Source organism: Coenobita brevimanus, chromosome 100 (assembly GCF_032717465.1).
Source record: "Coenobita brevimanus isolate Jiangsu-jjx chromosome 100, ASM3271746v2, whole genome shotgun sequence".
NCBI lineage: Eukaryota > Metazoa > Arthropoda > Malacostraca > Decapoda > Coenobitidae > Coenobita > Coenobita brevimanus.
In genome coordinates, this window is record NC_137053.1 from 34,005,216 (window position 1) to 34,030,222 (window position 25,007).

Sequence of the window (25,007 nt, forward strand, 5' to 3'; positions counted from 1 at the left end):
TAACCACGTTCTTTGCTGAGATATTTCTAAGTGGAATGGCTTCAGGATAACGAGTAGCCATATCAATCAGGGTCAACACATAAGAAAATCCTGAAGAAGTCTTAGGAAGAGGGCCCACAATATCCACCAACACACGGGTGAAAGGCGCCTCAAAAGGAGGAATGGGAACTAGAGGTGCAACCTTTTCGGTCTGATTACACTTCCCTACAACTTGACAGGTGTGACAAGACTTACAATACCAGGAAACATCCCTGAAGATACCTGGCCAGTAGAAGTGTTTCAAAATGCGTGCCACAGTCTTTCTCACTCCAAGGTGTCCTGCCAAACTGGAATCATGAGCCACTCTAATGATATCCTGCCTACAAACACGAGGGATGACAACTTGATGTACAACCTCCCATTCACAGTCGGCTGATGCTGTTGGGGGTCTCCACTTCCTCATAAGTACTCCTGACTTTACATAATAACAAGTAGAAGCACCGGCTGACTCTTCCTCACTGTAAGCAGAGTTAGCTAGACCTTTCAACTCAGGGTCAGCAACCTGCAACTCAACCAACTCTTGACGAGACAAATTATCAACACTACGGGGTACTGCCTCATCTGGTGAGTGGTCCAAATTAGCAAGAAAAGTGTCAGCTAGGATAACATCATCATCATCATTATCCTCTAAATCACCAGTAACTTTAGACTTAGCCATAGTGACAGCACATGCAGGGAACACATCAGGGACATCACAATCCTGGGACGCAGCCACTGGCTCACTAGACAACTGAGGAGCTGGACACACTTGACTTCCACCAATATCATTTCCAAGTAAGAAAGTTACACCTGACATTGGGAGTGTCTCAACCAACCCAACCATAACGGAACCATTAGCAAAACCAGACTCTAAATTCACTCTGCACAGAGGGACAGAGAAGTAATTATTCCCTACACCTTGTAAGATTACAGTTTCATCAGAGGAATTAACATTAGAGCCTAGAACACTGGTCAGCATAAGGGATTGGCAAGCACCTGTATCACGATATATTTGAACTAATTTCCTGTCATTACTGTCCAGAGGACTGACAAAACCATCAGACAGGAAATTAGCACATGAACTCTTGAGAGTGTCACCCACGTTACTGCTCAAAAGAGGAGCTCCATCATGAGAATTTAAGCTACCCCTCAAAGCAGGTTCAGTTAACTCAGTTAAAGAATTCTGGGAACTCTCAAGGGTGGACACTAGACCAATTGACTGAATATTTAAAGACTCCTTTTTGTTCACATCACGCTGTCTCCTGAAACATTTCTCCGTAGTATGACCAAGCTTACTACAATAAGTACATTTACTTTTCTGAAATCTAGAGGTGAAGCTGGTATTTACTTCCTGAGAAACATCATCTTTATTCTCTTTCCTGTTACCTGTACTCTGAGTAGAGGCAACGTACTTACTCTCAGCTTTCCCTTTTTCTCTAGAATATCTCTTGTGAGTGAGAACATATCAGCTAAAACTGCAGCATCAGACAAATTATCTATTCTTTTCTCATCAAGATATAGGCTTACATCTTTATTAACACACCTTTTGAAGTCCTCCAGCAAAATCATCTGCTTGAATTTGTCAAAATCAGAATCCACATTCTTAGAATTTAACCACTGCTTTAACAGATCTTCTTTGATTTTTGCATACTCAACATGGGATTGCTTATCTTGCTTGTAAGTTGTCCTAAATTTTACTCTATGAGCTTCAGGAACAAGCCTTAAGAATCAAGCTCTTAACTACATCATAATTATCAGATTGATCCTGAGGCAAAGATGCATAAGTTACTTGAGCTTTACCGGTGAGAACAGTTTGAAGGAGTACTGGCCAATACTCCTTGGGCCAATTAAAACCTGTAGCTACCCTCTCAAACAACTGAAAATACTTTGTTAAATCAGATTCATTAAAAGGAGGGACAAGTTTAACATTTTTAGCCACATCAACATCATCAGAGCTAGATGATCCAGTTCCACCTTGTTTCATGCGATACTCATGGTCTGCCTGAATCATAGCAAGTTCAACTTGTGCCTCAGCCTCCTTAGAACGGGCCTGAAATTCAGCCTCCTTAGCACGAGACTCCGCCTCCTTAGCCTGAGCCTCCTGCAGGGCTAGCTGTAACTTAGCTAATTCAATCTGCGTTTGCTCATTCGGAGGAGTTACATTAAACAAGCTTTCATTAATCATGTCAACAATTTGATCTTTAGAATGATGAGAGCGAACAGCAATTCCCAATTGTTGAGCAACAAGCTTAAGTTCATTCTTTGTTCTGTTTTCTACATCACACACTGTTTGCACATTTGACAAAAAATCTTTGGCTTCATCAAGTGTAGTAATAGTAGACATCATGAATAAGTAACAGTAACAAAATATCAAGCAATATCCTTATGATAATATCCTGAATATCCTGATGAGAGGTCGCCAAATTTATGTTACGGAACAGAGAAAGATAATGTACACATTAAGTGAGAATACTAAGAGTCACTACTGTCCCGTAAAGTTCCAGGTTCAAAACAAAAGAGTTAGGTAAAATTACAAGTTAAAGTTTAATGCTCAAACTAACAACAAAACATTCAGGACTCATAAGGATAATGTAATGGCAAAAAACAGGTTAAATATATGGTTAACTGCAATAGCCTCTATTAACACGAAATAAGCAAGAGTAAATTTACCTAAGTCAGCCCTGATAAAATGAAAATACACTGGGTAATGCTCAGTTAATGCAAGATAAATTATTACAGATACAAACTATTATGAACAATGGCTAACAACAAGAACCCCACATGAATTACAAAAACCTCACTAGGCCTACAAATTAACAACTTATGCTATACAGTATAAGAACAAAATGCAATAACACTTATACTCAAATTACACAGCTGCTAGATGGTTGGAGACTTCCTGAGCACTCACAATAATAACTGTACAGGGGAGGACAGAGATGTGAACAAAATGAGGAGCAGATCTAAGTGGCAATTAATGTAGAGACTGAGCTCATTATATAGGGGCCGGCAGAGCTTGATACAACTTGTAAGAAGGACGCGCAAATGAAGCCATAGGGGACAAAGAGCTGACAATCCTGCTCTGAACAACAGAAAGGACGACTTACTCTACTATAACGGTAGAAGGGGGGGACTAAGGCAGAACACGCTCGTGATCAAACATGCAGCATACTCTGCGTTAAAATTACACAAAGGATGATGAAATCATAGGCTATGTAACAATATATATATATATATATATATATATATATCCAGACGCCTTAATCTTGTAAGGGGTGGCCCCAAACAAATCGCCTCCATGTCATCCTATCCTTCGCCATTTCACTGCCCTCTTCCTGGCTCACATCCGCCTCGCTCATATTCCTCTCCACTCTATCCTTCCATCACATCTTCTGTCTTCCACTCCCTCTCCCCTCCTTCATTCAATCACATGTACTCTCCTCGTTAGTCACGCGCTTTCCATCCTCTCCACAAGGCCAAACCACCTCAATGTATTTTTCCTAACGCTTTCTATTACATCCACAACAGAACACTCCTTAATTTCCCTTTTTTGTCAGTCTTTCTTTCCTTGTAACTCCACATACCCATCTCAGATAACTAATTTTCATTGCTCTCATTCATGACTCGTGCCAGCAAGGTCCAAGCTTCTCTTCCGTGCGTTAAAGTTGGCAATACAATACCATCATGCAGTGACTTTTCTATTTACATGGTCACTTTCCTATTTCTTATCACTGCTTTCAAAGAATCAGCAACCTTTCATCCTATTGTATGCTTTCAAGTACTTCATCCTCCAAACTTCCATCCTTACTCATCACACTACCTTAGTACTTAAATGCATTTACATTTCCCATTTCATCATCCAACCTCACTTTGCAAGTAGTGACTTCATTTCTCTAAGATCATAACATTACTCTTCCCTACATTCATCTTTAGATTCCGTTTCTTACACACCCTCCCAAACTCATTCACCAAGCCTTATAATTTCCCTTGGTCTTCACTTGACAATACAGTATCATTTGCAAACAACAGAACAGAAAGTTTCGACACGCTGCCCTCTCTCATTTTGGCAGCTCCAACATCCACTACCCAACCTTGTATCTCTTTTACAACCCCATCCATATACAGATTGAACAACCAGGGAGACTTGACACATCTATCTTTCAATTCAACATCCAGACAGAAAGTCACTCAGTTCACCATCCACACGCACTGCAGCCTTAGCACCCTCTTTCATATTCTTCACGGCATTCATCAACTTCCCATCTACTCTATATATTCCTAATACTTTCCACAGTCCTTGTCCATCCACTCCCATATGCTTTCTCCAAATCCATGACGGCCGCATACAACTTTTTTCCCTTCTTAAGAAACTTTTCCACTAAAGACCTAATGATGAATATCTGATCTACACAACCTCTTCCCAACCCAAAACCTCCCTGCTGTGCTCCAACTAATTCCTCTGTTATTTCCCTAACTCTGTCAATAAGTATCCTGCCATATACTTTTCCTATTACGCTAAGAAGACAAATGCCCTTATGATTACACACATTTCCTTTCTCCCTTTTCCTTTCTTCGGGGGAAGAATTATACCTGGCTTTCAATCCTCCGGGAATCGCATTTTCTCCCAGGCCATTCTGCACATCTTCCATATCCATTTTGCTACTCTCTCTCTCCCCCATGCTTCAGTATTTCACCGCACACTCCATGAATTCTTGAGACTTTCCTCATTTTGACTTTCTTCATTGCTTCCAGTACTTTCATGCTACTGATCATCTACTTCCTTCACATCTCCGTCCTTCTCCCAGCCATTCCTCAGCCACTTATATCCGCATTAGTTTCATTCTCTATATTTAACAATTCTTTAAAGCGCTCTCTTCCCCAGCTCACTTTTTCTCTCCTCTCCACTGTCAGTCTACCATTTGTATCATTCACTCCCCTACCTGTCTCTACCTCCTTCCGGAACATTATTTTACATTCCCTCCACTTTACACTCAGATTCCTTCCAAATTCCTCATCCTCTCTCTCTTCATACTTTCTTTCCCTTACTAATATTTTCACCTCTCTTCCTCTCTAGATATAACTCTTCCGTTTCTCAACTTCCTCCATGCCTCTGCTTCCCATCCACTCATTATTTGCTTTATTCTTTTGTGCCATGGCTTGTCTCACCTCTTCATTCCACCATACTCTTCTCTACACCTCCGTTCGTTTTCTCTTCACCCCACACCCCACCTCACATACTGTACAGATTTCTTCTGTGAATATCTTGTGCACACCTTCCACCTCCCCCATCTGCTCCAAATCACATTTATCCAGTCGCTCCTGCAGTTCTCTCTTACATTCTGCCTTTTCCCCAACCTCCTTCAGCGTTTCTATCCTCCTTGTATGGACTACGTCCTGTCCTTCTCTGCTTCGATTCCTCTATCGCACCTGTACGGTACCTTGAGTTTCACCACCACCAAATTGTTGTCAGAAAGTGCACTCCCCCAACCTCTGAATGTTCTTCCATCCTTTACAATACCTTCTCATTCTGTCATCCACACACACATAATCAATCATTGCTTTCTGTTCATTCAGTTCACCACTCACCATTCACATCACTTACCTGTGGATCATGTTGTGTCTAAAGAGGGTATTGGCTATCACCAACCTCCTCCCTGCACAAATGTCTATTAGAGCACTGCCATTCTTATCCAGTTTTGCAGGCATACCCCACTCACCAGCTACCTCATTCACCCTCACATTCCCTACTTTTTTATTCATATCTCCAATCAAAAACACTTTCTCATTCCTCTCAAACTTTTCCATGCATATTTCCACATTTGCCTAAAACTCATCTTTCACTCTGTTTGCATGGCCTTCCGTTGGTGCATAATTGTACAATAGAAACGCAGTCGCCCACGTTTATATTCCTACTTTCACTCTAACCCACACAGTCCTTGAACCAATCTTTGAACCAACTGATCCATACTCTCTTAAATTTTCCTTCCATCTCTTGCACACAAAAATGCATACGCCTTTTGCCTTCTCATTGTCATCTACCCCATATACTCCATCCATACTCCCACTCTCTCACACTTCCACCTTCCATTTAGTGTCAGTCAATCCATATATATATATATATATATATATATATATATATATATATATATATATATATATATATATATATATATATTGCTGGTTTTCAGGAGAAAAGAGCATAAGTTTGGGAAATGCTAGATGAGTGAATTCTACGGGAAAAAAAAAAAAAGAATGAAAGAAAGAAAGCTGATTGGTTCAACTCGCAACCATCTGGGGGCTGCGATTGCTGTGATTACTGAGCACCTTGTGGTTGAATTTTTGTGAACGAGAGATTTTTCGCTGATAACATTATCCGTAACTGTAACTCTGAAATGTTTGAAATTTTTATCCATGTTGAGAAAACATTTTGAACGAAGAATTTCCGCACCAATTAATTTACAGGTGATGTTCTTTCCTCCCAGGACTCCCTGTATAGATTTTGTAGGTGGAGCCTCATTTTTCTGTTGACGGAGGTATATTTCGTAAATTTTTCGGGCAGTAAATATAACTGTCTTCTAAATACAAAAGTAAGATGTGATCAACTTCCAGATATGACACACACACACACACACACACACACACACACACACACACACACACACACGTTTCGACTAAATATCCTTTCTCTATACAGGCGAATGTGTGGCGACTTTGTCAGGTCACACAGGGGCGGTGGTCAAGGTGGGTGGGTGCAGATCAGGCCACACTTTCTACACGGCCTCCTTCGATGGCACAGTCAGGCTCTGGGACGGCCGCACACACGGGTAAGCCTGGGTAATGGTCTACATCTAGTAGGCAGGATTCAAACACCCGTCCCTCCAGCTTTACACATCAATTTTAATTACTAAAAATCTTATGTTTACTAACACTGGTAAGGTACTGGTGATAAGCTTATAGCTATAATGAACACCGATCCACGCACATTACATGAATGTACTGTACTATATGGCAAAGATAGCAATTGTAGGCTACAGATGTGCACGGTGCTCAGTGCAGCAGAATATATTGGCAAGATGAGGTGCTGTAGGAGGATATGCTAATTAAGCTTCATTAGGGGCTCCATTGGCATATAATTCTTATCGGTAGTATTAGGTTTTCAGTATTGACGGCCAGGGATTCAATACATAACAGTAGCTAATTCGGTGGTTGCCATATCAACTCGGAGGTGGCAATCTCTCTCACAACTTAGTTCTAAGTCGTGGTTGCATGAAATTCGCCAAACCTTTGCTATGACGTAGGAATAAGTTTCCATGGCTGGTATTCAGATCGACCCTCTAATCTGACTACAGCTGGCCATCATCTAACTGAAAGGGGTTTGAGACCTTCGCCAGGTTAGAGCAGAACGTTCTGAAGTGGTGTGGCAGTGCGTGTGGATGGTGAACTAAGTGAATTTTTCTTTTTGAAGGTTGGGTTGAAACAGGGATGTGTCATGTCTCCATGGTTGTTCAATCTGTACATGGATGGGGTAATAAAAGAGGTACAAGGTAGGGTAGTGGATGTTGGAGTGGCCCTGGTGAGAGAGGATAGTGTTTGGAAACTCTCTGTACTGTTGTTTGCAGATGATACTGTGTTGTTGAGTGAAGACGAAGGGGAGCTGTAAAGCTTGGTGGATGAGTTTGAGAGAGTGTGTAAGAAACGGAATCTAAAGGGTGAATGTAGGGAAGAGTAACATGATGGTCTTTGAGAGAGGTGAAGTCAGTGAATGTACAGCGAGTTTGGAGGGTGAGGAATTGGAAAATGTGAGTACGGTTAAGTTCTTGAGTAGTGTGATGAGCAAGGATGGAGGTTTGGAGGGTGAAGTGCTTGAAAGGGTACAGCAGGGAAGAAATGTTGCTGGTTCTTTGAAAGCAGTGATGAGAAACAGGGAAGTGAGCATGGAAGTGAAAAAGTTACTACATGACAGTATTGTGATACCAACTCTAACGTACGGAAGTGAAGCTTGGACGTTGTTGGAAGGACACAAGTCAAGAGTGAGAGCAGTGGAAATGAGTTATTTAAGAGGAGCCTGTGGAGTCACATGGAGAGACAGGCTGACGAATGAGGATATAAAGGAGCGTTGTGGTGTTGATGTGGATGTGATAGGAAGCGTTATGAGGAACACACTGAGGTGGTTTGGCCATGTGGAGAGGATGGAGGGTGAAAGACTGACGAAGAGAGTGTATGAGCAGTTAGCTATAATTTATAAGAGTCATGAGCGCTCTCAGCTTGAATATTGCTCACCCTTGTGGAATGGTTGTGGAGAGGTTGCATTAAGACAACTAGACAAAATTCAGAATAAAGCTGTTAGAATCATTAACAACCCTGCCATTACATATAAACTACCTCCCCTGCAAGTAAGAAGGAATGTTGCCTCCCTTGCATTATTTTACAGATATTTTTTTGGCAAATGCTCAGACGAAGTAGTGTCCATGGTGCAACCTCTCCATGCCTTCCCTCGTGCTACACGGGCATCTGGTAGCGCTCATGACTGGAATGTCACTCAACCATATTGCAGAACTTCTGCCTATCAGAATTCTTTCGTTCCCCGAACTGCATCTCTCTGGAACTCGCTTCTCCAGAGTTGTTTTCCTCCAAATTTCAACCCACAACTGTTCAAGTCTAACTGTTACAGATATTTTATGAACAGAGGACACCAGTAATCTGGTGTATGGATTATTTTTTTTCCCCCATTTGTTCCTTCCTCCGTTCTGTTATTAAAAAAAAAAAAAAAATGTGAGTGAGGTGGAGGGGGAAAGAGGGAGGGGGAGGCCAAGGATGAGATGGAGGGAGGGGGTGGAGAGGTATATGAGAAGGGGGTGTGAGCTGGGAGCAGGGCAGTGAAATGGCGGGGGATAGGGCGACTTGGAGGCGATTTGTCTGTGGCCACCCCAAGCGGGATTGAGGCGTCTGGCAATAGATAGATAGATAGAACTACTTAATTTTATAAGTTTCCCTGAAACTAGTGTTATGCTCCTCCTTCCATGCTTCTGTCTGGTTCACAACAAACTACAGTAGAGTAAGGTCTACAATTACCGTTTTCCTTGTTGTCACTCATTATTTCGTGTCGCTCACCTCCACTGAGGCTCCACAAGTAACGCACACTGCATTTCTCACAATTATATTGATTTAAGTAAATCCTTGTTAACAGCCGTATATGGTTGTTTCCATGTCATACCAAAATTAATGTCATTGGCTGTAGGTGGTGCCAACCATAATCCACTAACTGGATGTAGTGCTGCCTACTTCTTCCCCTTTCCCATTCTGTTTCCCCTCGTCTTTACCTACTGCTCCCTTTTCTTCTTGTCACAAATATTATTCCTCTTCCCGCTTCATGTGGCTCTGCACAGAGTTGACAATCCTAATAGTTTCCTGTAACTTAGGAAACCTTGTATAACGCTGGGTGGTGGCTATATAGCCAAATTATTGGGTTAAGTGCAGCATGCAATGGTACCCCTATTAACTGGGTGGAAAAACAAATGCCACTCCCATCCAGGAACCATACCTCTACATTACTTCCCGCGTCTAGCTTGTGGTGAGGCGCTGTAAGCCGCAAGGGAGCAGCAGTTCACTGCATGGGTCAATCCCACTTGGGTGGTTGCATGCCTGCGGTTGATGGGCCTGCTCAGCAAGACAGGGTGGGGCTGATTAAACAGTAACAATTAATGCCATTTTGGTAACCTTAATTTCAGATTTTTAATGCAAGAGTTAATCATTACTCCCAGTACTTCATGTATGCAACAGTCATCTCTGGAACTGTCTTCATCTGTTAGTATTTCCTACTGCCAATGACCTCCAGTCTTTTAAACACAGTGTGTCCAGGCATCTTGAAACGAACGGATCATGAATTTAGCTTTCCGTTATTACCTCCCCCAAGGAGGTTATGTTTTCACCCCTGTCCGTTTGTTTGTTGGCTGGTTGGTTTGTGAGCAAGATTACACAAACACTACTGGACGGATTTCCACGAAACTTGGTAGAAGAATGGGCCTTGGACCAGAATAGACTCCAATAAATTTTGGTGCGGATCCAGGTAAAGATGCGGATCCAGGATTTTTGTTTTTTTTCACTTTCTTTAACATTGCGAGATAGGGCGTTTTTCGACATTTTCGCAAATTTTTCAGTGAATATTGCATGGATCTTCATGAGGAAAATCAGGCATATTTAGGATGTTGGCATCCACGAATGTGGACAGTTTGTATCAACCTGTTATTCTTCCATAATGCAGATCAAGAAGTGATATGAATTGTTTTGTTGGCTGTTACAGTGAATTAAAAAATTATGATTAAGAGTTATGGGTAGTTTATAATTATGGTGTTAAAACTTACAGGGTTATGAGTTTGATGTTGGATTGAATTTGACTGAATTAAAAGGAACTGCATATTGGGCCTTGGCGGAGGTATGCTCTCTAGTGAGTGCAATTCTAGTTTTGTTTTTATTTTTTTCTTAGAGGGAACAATCTTTCGGGCTTTTGGCCTGTAGTTCCTTCTTCCCTTCATACACATACTGTGTGTATGTATATATATATATATATATATATATATATATATATATATATATATATATATATATATATATATATATATATATATATATATATATATTCATCTAATCCACTTTTGCCTCAAGAGGAGCGTAGGAGCCCGAGGCAAGGCAAGTTGATGAGAGTAACCAGCCTAACACATCTCTGAGTGGCGTTACGTGAGCAATAAACACTAACCACCACTTGGGTATAAACCTACACCGGCTCAATCCGAGTTGAGCGCCTTGATTACCCACTAAACCACTAGGTGCCATAATCTGGTTATATTGGTTACCATCCAGAGTAGTAAATGGTTTTATGGCGCACAGGAAACCATTTGGGTTGTCACTCGGTGTAGTCACTCGTAAACAGAAGGTTGAGGAAAGAATGAAGGAAAGAAAGGCAGAAGAGGAAGGTAGGAATGAAGGAAGAGAGGAAAGGGCATGCACCCGAGAGCAGCACTACATCGAGTGAGTGGATGATGAGCACCCTCACCTCCCCCTATATATATATATATATATATATATATATATACTGTGTGTGTATGTGTACAGTACATATATGTGTATATATATATGTGTCCGAAAAGTTACTGTGCAGTGGAAAAGGTTTAAGTAAAGTTTTAAGAAAAGTGAAGTTTTATGTATGATATTGCAATTTCTCCTACAGCAAATGCTGGAAATGTCCCCCAGAGGCCTGAAGACATGTCTGCACATGACGCTGCATATTGTCGAACACATTCTGAAGGGTGGCGGGAGTTATCTGTTTGATGTGTTGAGAAATTGCCGTTTTTAGCTCCTCCAGCATGTGCACCCCAGAGATAAAAATCCAGGGGAGTGAGGGCTGGAGATCTAGCAGGCCAGATTCCACAGGAGATTATGCAGTACAGTATATATAACATTAATGTCATTACAAATTTCTCACTGCACAGTAACTTTTCCAACACCCTGTAGATACATAGACATACATTTTTTGTTTTACGTCGTGTCCCTTTTATTTTGATAAAGGCTAAGGCGTTGCCCCTGGGTAAAGGACTTTGGTTTGGAATGTGTAGCATTTTGTGATTGGATGCCTTTCCTCATGTCTACCAATGACACTTGGGTGAACTCGAACCTCAGACCCTTCAGTCAGAGCAGAGCACTCTAACTCACTTAGCTACGGTTAATATATATATATATATATATATATATATATATATATATATATATATATATATATATATATATATATATATATATATATACTGTATGTATGAGTGTATACGTAAGTGCGGTAGTAGGTGAGAATGAGGAGATAATAGAAGGTGTATGTATTTTTGTGTGCAAGAGATGGAAAAAGAATATAAGAGAATATGGATCAATTGGTTCAATGATTGTGCGAGTAAGATTGAAAGTTGGAATACAAACATGGGCGACTGTGTGTATATGCCAACACAAGAACGTGCGAGCAAAGTGAAAGAAGAGAGCTGGGTAAATGTGAAAGCATGCATGGAAAAGTTTGAGAGGAGTGAATGAATGTTGTTGAATGGAGATATGAATGGAAAAGTAGGGAATAAGACTTCAAGTGGATGTAGTTGATGAGTGGGGTGTGTTTGCAGAAGTGGATGGGAGTGGTAGTGTTCTAGTGGACATTTGTGCAGGAAGGGGTTGGTGATAGCTAATACCCTCTTGAGACACAAAATGATCCACATGTTTATATGGTGAGTGATGAGAAGGGTGAGTGGTGAACGGAATAAACGGAAGGCAATGATTGATTACATGTGTCCGGATGAGAGAATAAGAATGTTGGCACTTGATGCGAGAGTATAGAGAGGCTATGGGAGTGGAATTCCTGACCATCGCTTGGTGGGGATGAAAGTCAAAGTACAAATGTGATGATACAAATGCAGGAGGAAGTAGTCCGTACAAGGAGTGTAGAAAGTTTGCAAATGGATGAAATACAGGCAAAATATAACAGAGAAGTGGAGGAACAACTATGTAAATATAATTTGGAACAGATGGGGGAGATGGAAGGTGTATGCAAGATATCCACAGAAGAAATCTGTGCAGCATGTGAGGCGGTGTGTGGAGTGAAGGGAAGACGAAAAGGGGTGAAAGGAACAGCATGATGGAATGAGCAGGTGAGACGAACTCTAGTGCAAAAGAAAAAAGCATATACTGTAGTGAGTGGATGGGAATCAGATACATGGAGGAAGTTGACAGACAGAATAGTGAATTATATGTAAAGAAGAAGAGAGAGGTGTAAAAATCAGTAAGAGAGAAAGAAAAGATTGGGTGAGGAATTTGGAAGGAATTTGCGTGAAAAGTGGAGGGAATGTAAGAAAGTGTTTTGGAAGGAGGTAAAAGAGATAGACAGGGTGATAAAGAAGGAGTAGGGGAGTGAATGATTAATATGGTAGATTGATAATGGAAAAGGGAGAAAGAGTGAGCAGATGGAGAGAACACTTTAAGAAGTGTTTAACATACAGAATGAAGATAATGCGAGTATTAGTGGCTGAGGAATAGGTGGGAGTAGGAGAAGGGAGATGAGAAAGCAGGAATAAATCAGCAGGAAAGAAATACTCGTAATGGAAGCAATGACGAAAGTCAGAATAGGGAAAGCCCCAGGACTGAGTGTGAGGTGTAATGCTGATGCACGGGGGAGAGATAGTAGTGGAGTGGATATGGAAGACGTGCAGACTGGCCTGCGAGGAAGGTAGAGTTCCGGAGGATTGGAAGACAGGTATAATTAATCGCCTGTACAAAAGAAAAGGAGAAAAAGAAGTGTGTGATAATCATAGGGGCATTTGTCTTCTTAGTGCAATAGGAAAGTTTGGGAAATAACAAAGGTCGGTGGGGGCGCTCACCATCCACTCACTCGATGTAGTGCTGCTCTCGGGTGCTTGCCCTTTCCTTTCTTTCTTCCATCTTTCCATCCTTCCTCTCCTGTCATTTTTTCTTCATCCTTTCCTCTTCCTTCTGTCTACGAGTGACCCTGCACTGAGCGACAAGACAAATAGTTTCCGGTACGCCAGGAAACCACTTACAATGCTGGGTGGTAACCATATAACCAAATTATGACGCCTGGTGGTTTAGCAGGCAATTGAGACGCTCCAATCGGATTGGGCCTGAACAGGTCTATATCTAAGGGGTGGTTGGGGTTTATTGCTCATGTAATGCAACTCAGGGATGAGTGAGGCTGGTCACTCTCATCTTAAATGTCAGGCCCAACCTGCCTAGCCCCGGGCTTCTGCCTTCTCATGGGGCAACAGTAGATTAGATGATGGATGGATGGATGGATTAGTTGAAGAAGAACAGGGAGGTTTTAGGAAGGGAAGAGGTGTAGATCAGGTATCCATCCTAAGGTCTTTAGAGGGAAAATTTTTGGAACAGGAAAAAAAAGTTTCACGCGGCCTTCATGACTTTGAAAAGCGTTTGCCAGAGGGGACTGACAAGGAATGTGGAAAATATTAAGAATACATGAAGTAAATGCGAAGCTGTTGAATGCCATGTATGTATGATGGCACAAAGACCGTTCGTGAGTGTGGATGTTGAACTAACTGAATTTTTCTATCCGAATGCTGGATTGAAAGAGATATGTGTCATGTCTCATGGTTGTTCAGTCTGTATATGGATTGGGTTATAAAGGAGATACAAGGTACGGCAGTGGATGTTGGAGCGGCCCTAATGAGAGAGTGCAGCGTTTGGAAACTTCCTGTACTGTTGTTTGCAGATGATACTGTATTGCTAGGTGAGGACGAAAAGGAGCTGCAAGGCTTGGTGAATGAGTTTGGGAGAGAGTTTAAGAAACGGAATCTAAAGGTGATTGTAGGGAGGAGTAAAGTTGTGGTCTTTGATGGAAATGTTATCACTGAATGCACATTGTGGTTGGATGGAGAAGAAATAGAAAATGTGAGTGCATTTAAGTACTTGTGTTGTGTGATGAGAAAGGATGGAAGTTTAAAGGCTGAAGTGCTGGAAAGCGTACAACAGGGAAAAAATGTTGCTGGCTTTTTGAATGCAGTGATAAGGAACAGGGAAGTGAGCATGGAAGTAAAAAAAGACGCTGCATGACAGTTTTGTGATACCAACTCTAATGTATGAAAATGAAGGTTGGACCTTGTTGGAAGGACACAGGTCAAGAGTAAGTGCAATGGAAACGAGTTATTTGAGAGGAGTATTTAGAATTACATGGGCAGACAGACTGACAAATGAGGAAGTGAAGAAGCATTGTGGTGTGGATGTGTATATGATAGAAAGTGTTGAGAGAAAAGCATTGAGGTGGTTTGGCCAAAGATGGAGAGCGAGAGACTAACGAGAGAGTGTATGTGAGTGAGGAGGGAGAGACCGAGGATGAGATGGAAGGATGGAGTGAAGAAATATATGAGAAGGGGATGTGATCTGGGGGGTGGGCGGCTAAATGGCAGGGGACAAGGCTACATGGAGGCAATATGTTTGTGGCCATCTTTTACTAGATTTGGTCATCTGTCTATGCACACACACACACACACACACACACACACACACACATATATATATATATATATATATATATATATATATATATATATATATATATATATATATATATATATATATATAATCTTCACCAACATCCGCGGCCTTAGCACAAATTTAAATTCAGTTAATTTTTTCCCTCAGTCCATATCCCCTTTGGCCTTTTTCCTCACAGAACCACAAACCTCACCCTCTACAGAAATATCCCCATTCTGTTTTCCCGGTTACCATCTCACAAACTTCCGTAACAAGGGCGGCACCTGTTGTTATATCAGATCCCAATATGCAGTTGACACTATTTTAACCTTCACTTCATCCAGTTTTGATAACTCATTGTATAAACTAAATTGTCAAAATATTACCATATATATGTGTGTAGTCTATCGCTCCCCTAATGCTTCTTCGGAAACCCAGTGTCTTTGATTCCGTATCCACACAGCTGAGTAACCTTAACCTTGCCCATAGCACCGAAATTACCATATTGGGTGGTTTTAACATACATAATGTTGAATGGTTATTGCATTCTGCCAGGACTGACGACGCTGATCTAGAGTGCGAGCTGTTTGCAGAATCGTTTAATCTCACCCAGCTGGCAAAGCAACCAAACAGAATACCTGATAATCCTGATCATAACGCCCATCTCTTGGATTTATTCTTGCCAAATAATCCAGATCAATACAGGATAGAGGTACTGTCACCACTTGGATCCTCTGGCCACAATCTCATCAAAGCCTCATTAGTTAACAACCCCACACCTCCCCGTTCTGAACCAGTCAGGATGACCCGATGGCACTTTAATAGGGCAAACTGGAATGGATTTAGAAATTATCTTCCTGACATTCCATGGCAGTCTTTCTTCTCTAATGATCCCAGTTCTACCCAGTCCCACATTTGCGACATAATACTAACTGGTATGGATTTATTCATACCAAGTCAACAGTTCACTAAAAGATCGAACTCTCCAAAATGGTTTGATGGCAACGTGCCAGAGCAACAGCCCAAAAGCATTAGCATATAACTCTTACTTAAAAAAAAAAAAAAAAAATCTGAATCACTCTCAATTTAAAATTGCTAGAAATCATGCAAAAGCTGTAATAAATCTAGCTAAATCTAACTTTCTTCAAAAGCAAGCATCAAAACTACTTAACAACCCTAATGACAATAGAATATTCTGGTCAACTCTTAATTCCTTCAATAATAACTTTAACAAGCCATCTTCCATTCCCCCACTAAAATCTTCAGATGGCAACATTACAAATGACCCGAGTGGGAAAGCAGATATTTTTGCCAGTACATTTGCCAGAAATTCTACCATACAGGATGCCAGCCAGAACGTCCCAGTATCAGAACTTGACTCATCCGAAAATGTTCCACTTAAAATACAGACAAGATACGTAAAATCCATCCTAGACAATTTACCCACCAACAAAGCCCCAGGCCCAGATGGAATTCCACCAATTGTTTTGAAAAGTGTTCCCCTGAACTTGCCTATGTTCTAGCTAATTTATTTAGAATACATACTTCTCCATTCCCTAATTCATGGAAAGAAGCCAATATCCACCCAATTCCGAAGAAAGAAAGTTCCTCTGACCCCTCTGATTACAGACCAACAGCTGTCACATCTTCTCTTGGTAAGGTATTTGAAACTTTAATTAATATGCACATAGTTAAACATCTTGAATCCAACAACTTAATTAGTGACAGACAGTATGGTTTTCACCAAGAAAGATTCACTATTGATATACGGTACTCAGTCTCCTGACTCATACCATCCATCAATCAACTGACCTACTTGGAGAAACTCATGCAGTAGCCCTTGATATTTCTAAGGCTTTCGACAGAGTAAGGCACCGTTCCCTGCTCTCCAAACTCACTGGCCATGGACTAAGGTCTTTTGTTCCTTTGATTTCCTCAGATTTCAGTGACAGGAATATAAGAGTAAAAGTAGATGATGTATATTCCAATTTCCACTCAATTAATGCCGGCCTGCCGCAGGGATCAGCTCTGGTGCCAACCCTGTTCCTGGTTCATGTTAATGATCTCTTATCTGTCACCCACAATCCCATCTACTCATATGCAGATGACTCAACACTACATACTTCGTTCACACTCAGACACCCATTTACAAAGTCTAATATCTCTACCTCTCAACTCAGTACAGCCAGCTCCATAAATCAAGACCTATCTACAATCAGTGAATGGGGACAAAACAACCTTGCCTCATTTAATGCTGGTAAAAAACTAAATATATTCAATTTACTAATAGGCAGATATTGCCAGATTCGTATATTACCTTCAGTGCTACTAATATTCCCATCTCCAAAAGTACTGAAATTCTCGGCGTCTCACTTAACAATACCCTCAGCTGGACCTCTCATGTTGGATCACTTGCTAAAACCACCTGAAAGAAACTTGGATTATTGTACAGAGTCTGTAACTTCTTCACTGACAAGCAGTTAGCTATAATTTACAAGAGTCATGTGCGCTCTCAGCTTGAATATTGCTCACCCTTGTGGAATGGATGTGGAAAGGTTGCATTAAAACAACTAGACAAAATTCGAATTATTAACAACCCTGCCATTACAAATAAACTACCTCCCATACAAGTAAGAAGGAATGTTGCCTCGCTTGCACTATTTCACAGATATTTTTATGGTAAATGCTCAGACATAGTTGTGTCCATGATGCCACCTCTCCATGCCTTCCCTTGTGCTACACGGGCATCTGGTAGTGCTCGTGTCTGGAATGTCACTCAGCCATATTGCAGAACTTCTGCCTATCAGAATTCTTTCATTCCCGGAATTGCATCTCTCTGGAACTCGCTTCCTTGGAGTTGTTTCCCTCCAAACTTCAGTCTACAGCTGTTGAAGTCTAACTGTTACAGATATTATATGAACAGTGGACACCAGTAATCCGTCGCATGGATTTTTTTTTTTTCATTTGTTTTTCCTTCCTCTGTTCTGTTATATATATATATATATATATATATATATATATATATATATATATATATATATGTACTGTATATACATCTCTCTCTCTCTCTCTCTCTCTCTCTCTCTCTCTCTCTCTCTCTATATATATATATATATATATATATTTTACAAATATGTATGTGTATATGTACAGTTTACCTTTCCCTCGGCTCCTCCGAACACAGCCTTATCACCTTAACCTGTCCTATCGCTGCAGTAATGCCTGTTGACTCTCCTAAGAAGCGGTGGCTGTGGCATTTTGAAACTGCTGACTGGGAGTTCTTCAGGCAGTACTTCTTTGATTTTTCCCTGGAATAATTATTGCGTCCATGTTCAACAGCCAACTGAGTGTGCCTTGAGCATTATGAGGGTTATTCTCTCTGGCACGGAAGAATATTCCTTCTACATATCCTGTGATTAATGAAAAGAAAAAGATTTAATCAAGATTGTTCTAATGCTATTCACAACAAAAATAAGGCCTACAAAAGGTAACAGATCCAACCCACCCCTGAATCTCATCTTTTCTGTGTTTCTGCCCGAATTCGTGCAAAGTCTGTTCTCTGCTCTGCTAAAAATAATATTATTCTTACTAAATGCTCTGAACTCTTGAACTCAAATTCTTCCCACTCCTTCTGGCACCTTGCCAAAAACCTTTCTAACAACTTTATCTCATCATCCTTCCCTCCTCTTTTCAACTTTGATGGCTCTGTAGTTATTTCTTCTACTGATAAAGCAGAACTCGTCGCACAGACATTCTCGTCCAAAATCACCTTAGACGAAACCGGTTCCTCCATCACTTTCCCCCTTTGACTTCCTCATGGCTACATTAAAATCTTTTTTCAAATGATATATTTTCTGCCATCACTGGCCTTAATACTAAGAATGCACAGGGGCCTGATGGGGTCCCTCCTGTTGTCGTCAAGAACTGTGCTTTTGTGCTTACACCTTGCCTAGGTAAACTCTTTCGCCTTTGTCAACTTGTACCTTTCCTTCTTGCTGGAAGTTTGCTCTCATTCTGCCTGTCCCAAAGAAGGGTGACCATTTCCAGCCCTCTAACTATCGCCGAATAGCTTTAACATCTTTTATTTAAGAACTTTTTGAGTTAATTCTTAAAAGAAAAAAATATATAGCACCTACCGTATCACAACTTTCTTTCTGATCGTCTGTAGCTATTGGTTCCGCCAGGGACACTCAACTGGCGATCTTTTTACCTATCATTCCGACTCCTCGTCATCCTCCTTTCAGGACTTGCCGAAAGCTTTGCTATTGCACTTGACATCTCTATCATGGTATTTCGTTAGTTTCAGAATTTGCTCCGAGTAATTGTACTCATCGACTTCTTCAAGAATTTCTTTGTTGATTCTGATAACGCTCTTTTGGTGTTTTTGGATTAAACATTACTTTAGAAGTTTTACTCCGGTTCATCTTTAGCCCTACTTTGAGCCTTCCCTTTTTCGGTCACTTAACATGTATGGCAATGTCCTTGTTGTTTTTGAGAGTAGAGCAATGTTATCTGGAAATCCTAAGTGGTTTAGGTTTATTTTCATCTATGCTTACTCCTTTGTTTTCTTAGTCTAGCTTTCTGAAAGTCATTTCTAGGCATGCTGAAAGTAATTTCTGTGGAATTTTATCTCCCTGACACACGCCCTTCTCAATCTTAATTTTGTCTGAGTCTTTAGGTAATTTAACTGTAGCAGTTCCTTCTTTTTATATATTTTCGAGCAGTTTTACAATGTGTTCATTGACTCATTTCCCCACAATGAATGTACAATTGCTATGTGCAACCCTGAGTCCAAAGCCTTTTCGTAATTACAAAACCTAAGCACAGTGGTTATTTATATTCTGTAGTTTTCTCACTTAGCTGAGTAGATGATCAGTTGTCGAATATCTGTACCGAAATTCTGCCTCCTTACGAAGTTGGTTTTCTTCCGAATTTGTTGTCACTGTGTTCGTAAGGACTTTAGTGAAAAACATGTAATAAGCTAATGGGTCGACAATTACTAATATCTTTTGAGTCGCTTTTCATGTAATGCAAAATAACTGTTGCATTACATCATGTTCTGGAATTTTCTTCTTTATACTCTGAGTAAAAAGGTGGGGGAGCTTATTATATGCTTCTACTCCCGCATCCGACCGTAAATCTTCAACTATACTATCTTCTACCGGGGCCTTCCCTCTATTCATACTTTTAGGAGAAATGTTTACTTCATCTGGTGTTACCTCAAGTATTTCACTTGTGTCAACTGAAGAGTTAGCTGTTGTACTGTTGCCTTTAACGCATACAGTTCTTTGTAAAATTCTTCAATTCTTTTCACCATCTTATCACTGCGGGTAAAGACTTAGCCATTTTTGTCTTTCAGTGATATAATTTGCTGCTTTCCGAGTGCCATTTTGCTTCAGACCTGTTTCAGACTTTTTCCTTCCTTTTATGGTTTCTTTGACCTGCTCCATGTTTCTCTTTCTTTTTTATCTCATCTCGTGTTGATAAGATTATGTAATTCCACTTTTTTTTTTTTCATGTTTGTGTTATTTTCATCCCCTTTCTTATTGACATGAGCTCGAGGGCCATTTTTGAAAACTAATTTTTGGCTTTGGATGTATTAGCTTTCCCTACTACCCCCGTTGATTTTCTTAGCACTTTTGTTAGTCTATCATTCACCGTCTCAATTTCACACTCATCATAACTTAGAGGCCAAGATCTGTTCATTATTTCTATTTGTAAGGCTGCCTTGTTTTCGCAAACTTTTATTGGACAAATGTTTTTATTTTTAATCAGTTTTTTCCTTTCATTTCTGATACTGAATCTGGCTATGGAACCCACCAATCTATGGTCACTTCCCATATTTGTTGATAACTGTTACATTAATGATCGTGTTATTCCCATCTGCTACAATAAAGTCGATTTCATTATTTGTTTTTCCATCTGGACTCCTCAAGGTACCAGTTCTTTTGTGAAATTATGTGTTCTTTATAATTATGTCATACTTTTCAGCAAAAGTGACCACCATTTCAGCTCTTTCTTCCACTCTGAATTTTCCCATGCATGATTCTCCATTTTTCGATTTTCCATGTTTCGCATTGAGTCTCCCATGAGCATAGTAAATATAAGCTTTTCTTCTTCCATAGTCTGGGAGATGTCGTCAAAAAATGTTTTTATTTCTTCATCTGAGCTTTCAGAAGTCGATGCATATCCTTGTATTACCTTCGGGGTGTATCTTTTACCTAGTCTAATTACAATCCTTGCTTGTCTGTTATATACACTGCTGAATTTAACAGTGTTCTTGCATGATTTCTATTAATTATAAATCCTACACCACTAACTCTTTCATTTTGCCTTCGTCTGTAGTACGATATATGGTTGTTGCCTTGGAGCTGATTAAATTTTTCCTTTTTTCTGTGGATTTAAATCAGACCTACGATATCCCAACTAACGTTTTCTAAAACAGTCATTAAGGTATCAAGCTTGTGATCTTCTGCATGGGTTCTTACATTGTATGTATAGATCTTCATGCATTTCAGTTCGTTTAATATCCCGGTCTCTGACTTGCCGAGACAGTGCTTGCTCACTTTTGCTGGCTCACTGTCCATAAGAAGAGGAGGTAGTGTGGTTGGACCTTTAGATGATGCTGATCCAACAGGAAAGCCCTTGAAATCACTGACAGTAGAAATCATGTTTGGCTGGGGTGATTGTGGCAAATAATCTTACCTCCCTGCCACATAGTTTCTGGTGAATTGTAATTTTTTTTTCCCCATTAGTCAAAATATTCGGTGGAACCCTAGAGTATATGTACAGTACCGTACCTAATATAATCTGCAAGGTTTTTCCCTATCCGCCACCCGGCAATGTTCCAAGCAGTAGTGCAATCTTGTCCCTGGATACACTGTATATATATATATATATATATATATATATATATATATATATATATATATATATATATATATATATATATATATATTATATTACCAGACGCCTTAACCCCGGAAGGGGTGGCCGTAAACAAATCGCCTCCATGTCGCCCTGTTCCGCACCATTTCACTGCCCTCCCCCCAGGCCGCACACACACACCTCTCTCATATACCTCTCCACTCCATCCCTCCATCTCATTCTTGGGCTTCCCTTTCCTCTCCCCTCCTCCATCTCACTCGCATACATTCTCCTTGTTACTCTCGCTCTCCAGCCTCACCGTATGGCCAAACCCCCTCAGTGTATTTTCCTAACACTTTCTGTCACATCTACATCAACATCACAACGCTCCTTCACTTCCATCTTTGCCAGTCTGTCTGCCCACGTAACTCCACATGCTTCTCTCAAATAACTCATTTCCACTGCTCACATTCTGGACTCGAGTCCTTCCAACAAGGTCCAAGCTTTACTTCCATACGTTAGAGTTGGTATCATAATTCTATCATGCAGAGACTTTTTTACTTCCATGCTCACTTCCCCATCTTTTATCAGTGCTTTCAAAGAATCAGCAACCTTTCCTCCTTGTTGTACCCTTTCAAGCACTTCATCCTCCAAACTTCCATCCTTACTCATCACACTACCCAAGTGTTTAGTGCACCCGTATTTTCCATTTCCACATCCTCCAAGCTCTGTACAGTCGTGGTCATAAATAATTAGCTATCCTCCTGTACCCCGTGCCTCAGGCTGGCTCCTTTATGCGCGGCAAGTCACAGTGAAGTAAGAGGGACTGAGAGGGAGAGACCAGAGAGAGAAGAGAGGGTTGGTGAGGGGACCAGTGATTTTGCGGGGGAGGGTTGGTAGGGGAGAGAATGAAATGCGAAATGGTGGTCACTTTATTAGTCTATTTTCTTTCATTCGGGGCATGATATAAAGGAGTTAATATTTGGTAGATAATGCTGCATTACACCTTGTATAGCGGCATCAACTAACATGCATTAGAATGGTCATATCAAGGGCTGGCTCGTGAAAGAAATATGCTGACGTCACATCAAACAGCAGTGCAGAGCCACATATTTGCGTTTATTCGTGTATTTTGACTTCGGACGCAAAATGGAATCTGGATGGCTTTGACTTCCGTAACGTTTGTGTAAGAAACCCTCAACCCTTACATGTAATTAAGTTTTGGAACTAAATATCATGTGCAACCTTTGACATGGCTGTGTCCACAGTAAATATGATCATCCTCTCGGTATACATTCCCTCTGTACAGTCACCTTCATGTCATCTATCTTATGGCATCTCTACATGAAAAGGCTATTTAAAATAGTTCTGCATAAAAAGTAAATTCATATGACGTGAATGTAATAACGGTATCTCTCATAAACTGTTAGAAGGAAAATGAAACAGAATCCAACCCAAACTCCTAAAATATATTACGTCACTGTTTACCGACACTGGTCAAGCCAAAACAAAGAGGAAAGTCTTAGTATGTAGACCAGTGGCCTCCTGTCTCAATAACCTCTTGCAGTCTTCGCGGCACCAGGGGAACAATGTTGTTGATGGTTTACTGGTTTCGTCTGAACAGTTCCCACCTGTCCTTGGTGTGCTGGAGTAGGCGGACCCGTGTCCTCTCGTTCTCCGGCTCCCACGAGTTGACAGTCTGGGCCCACACAGTCTCCATGGTTCTGCACTAATGTTTGATCCGTCACGTCAGTATATTTCTCTCACGAGCCAACCCTTGATATCTAAAGCTTGTTATTTGCGCCGCTATATTAGGTGTAATGTAGCATTATCTACCAACTCCTTTACATCATGCCCTGAATGAAAGAAAACAGACATATAATGTGACCGCTTCGCATTCATTATCCGTCCCTTACCTACTCGCTCTCCCCTCCCTCACTCCATCCCCGGAAAATCACTCGTCCCCCCCCCCCCACCCACCTTCCTTCTCTCTCTGGCCCCTCCCTCTCACTTTCAGCCGCTCTTACTCCACTGTAACTTGCAGCACATAATGGAGCCAGCCTGAGGCACGGGGTACAGGAGGATGGATGATTATTTGTGACCATGACTCTACATTCAGTGACTTCGTTTCTCTCGAAGACCATAACTTTACTCTTCTCTACATCCACCTTTAGATTCTTTTTTTTACACACTCTCCCAACTCATTCACCAAGCATTGCAGTTCCCCTTCGTCTTGACTTAAGAATACAGTATCATCTGCAAACAACAGTACAGGAAGTTTCCAAATGTTGCTCTCTCATCAGGGGTGCTTCAACCTCCACTGCCATACCTTGAATCTCTTTTATAAACCCATCCATATGCAGACTGCACAACCATGAAGACATGACATACCGGTATCCCTGTTTCAATCCAACATTCAGATAGAAAAATTCACTGTGTTCACTATCCACATGCACTGCAGCCTTTGCACCTTCATACATACTGTACTCTTCACAGCATTCAACAACTTAATGTTTACTCCATATATTCTTAATAATTTCCACATTCCTTGTCCATCCACTCTATCACATGCTTTCTCCAAGTCCGTGAAGGTGGCATGCAACTTCTTACCCTTCACCAGAAACGTTTCCAGTAAGGACCTAAGGATTAATTTCTGATCTACACAACCTCTTCCCTTCTTAAAACCTCCCTGTTCTTTTCTAACTAATTCTTCTGTTATTTCTCTAACTCTGTCAATAAGTATCCTACCATATACTTTTCCTATTACACTAAGGAGACATGTGCCCCTAAGATTACCACACACTTCTTATTTCCCTTTTTCCTTTGCACAGAGAATTACCGTATACTTGACTTCCAATCCAATGGGACTCTACCTTCCTCCCAAGCTAATCTGCACATCTTATATATCCATTGTTTTACAGTCTCTTCCCCATGCTTCTTCATTTCACCACGAACTCCATCAATTCCTGGGGCTCTCCCCATTTCGACTTTCTTCATCGTTTCCACTACTTCCATCCAAATGATCTCTTCCTCCCTTCTCACCTCCTTCCTTCTCCCAGCCATTCCCCAGCCACTAATACTTGCATTACTTTCCT

General features: G+C 40.9%; 1 protein-coding gene across 1 annotated transcript in view; it reads left to right on the forward strand.

The window, feature by feature from the left end:
* Window positions 1–25,007, forward strand: part of LOC145414627 (uncharacterized) — a 430,867-nt gene that overhangs the window by 112,394 nt on the left and 293,466 nt on the right. The window contains exon 5 of the mRNA XM_080284152.1: window positions 6,713–6,842. Within this exon, the coding sequence (XP_080140278.1) occupies window positions 6,713–6,842 (130 nt within the window). The remainder of the gene's footprint in view (window positions 1–6,712; window positions 6,843–25,007) is intronic.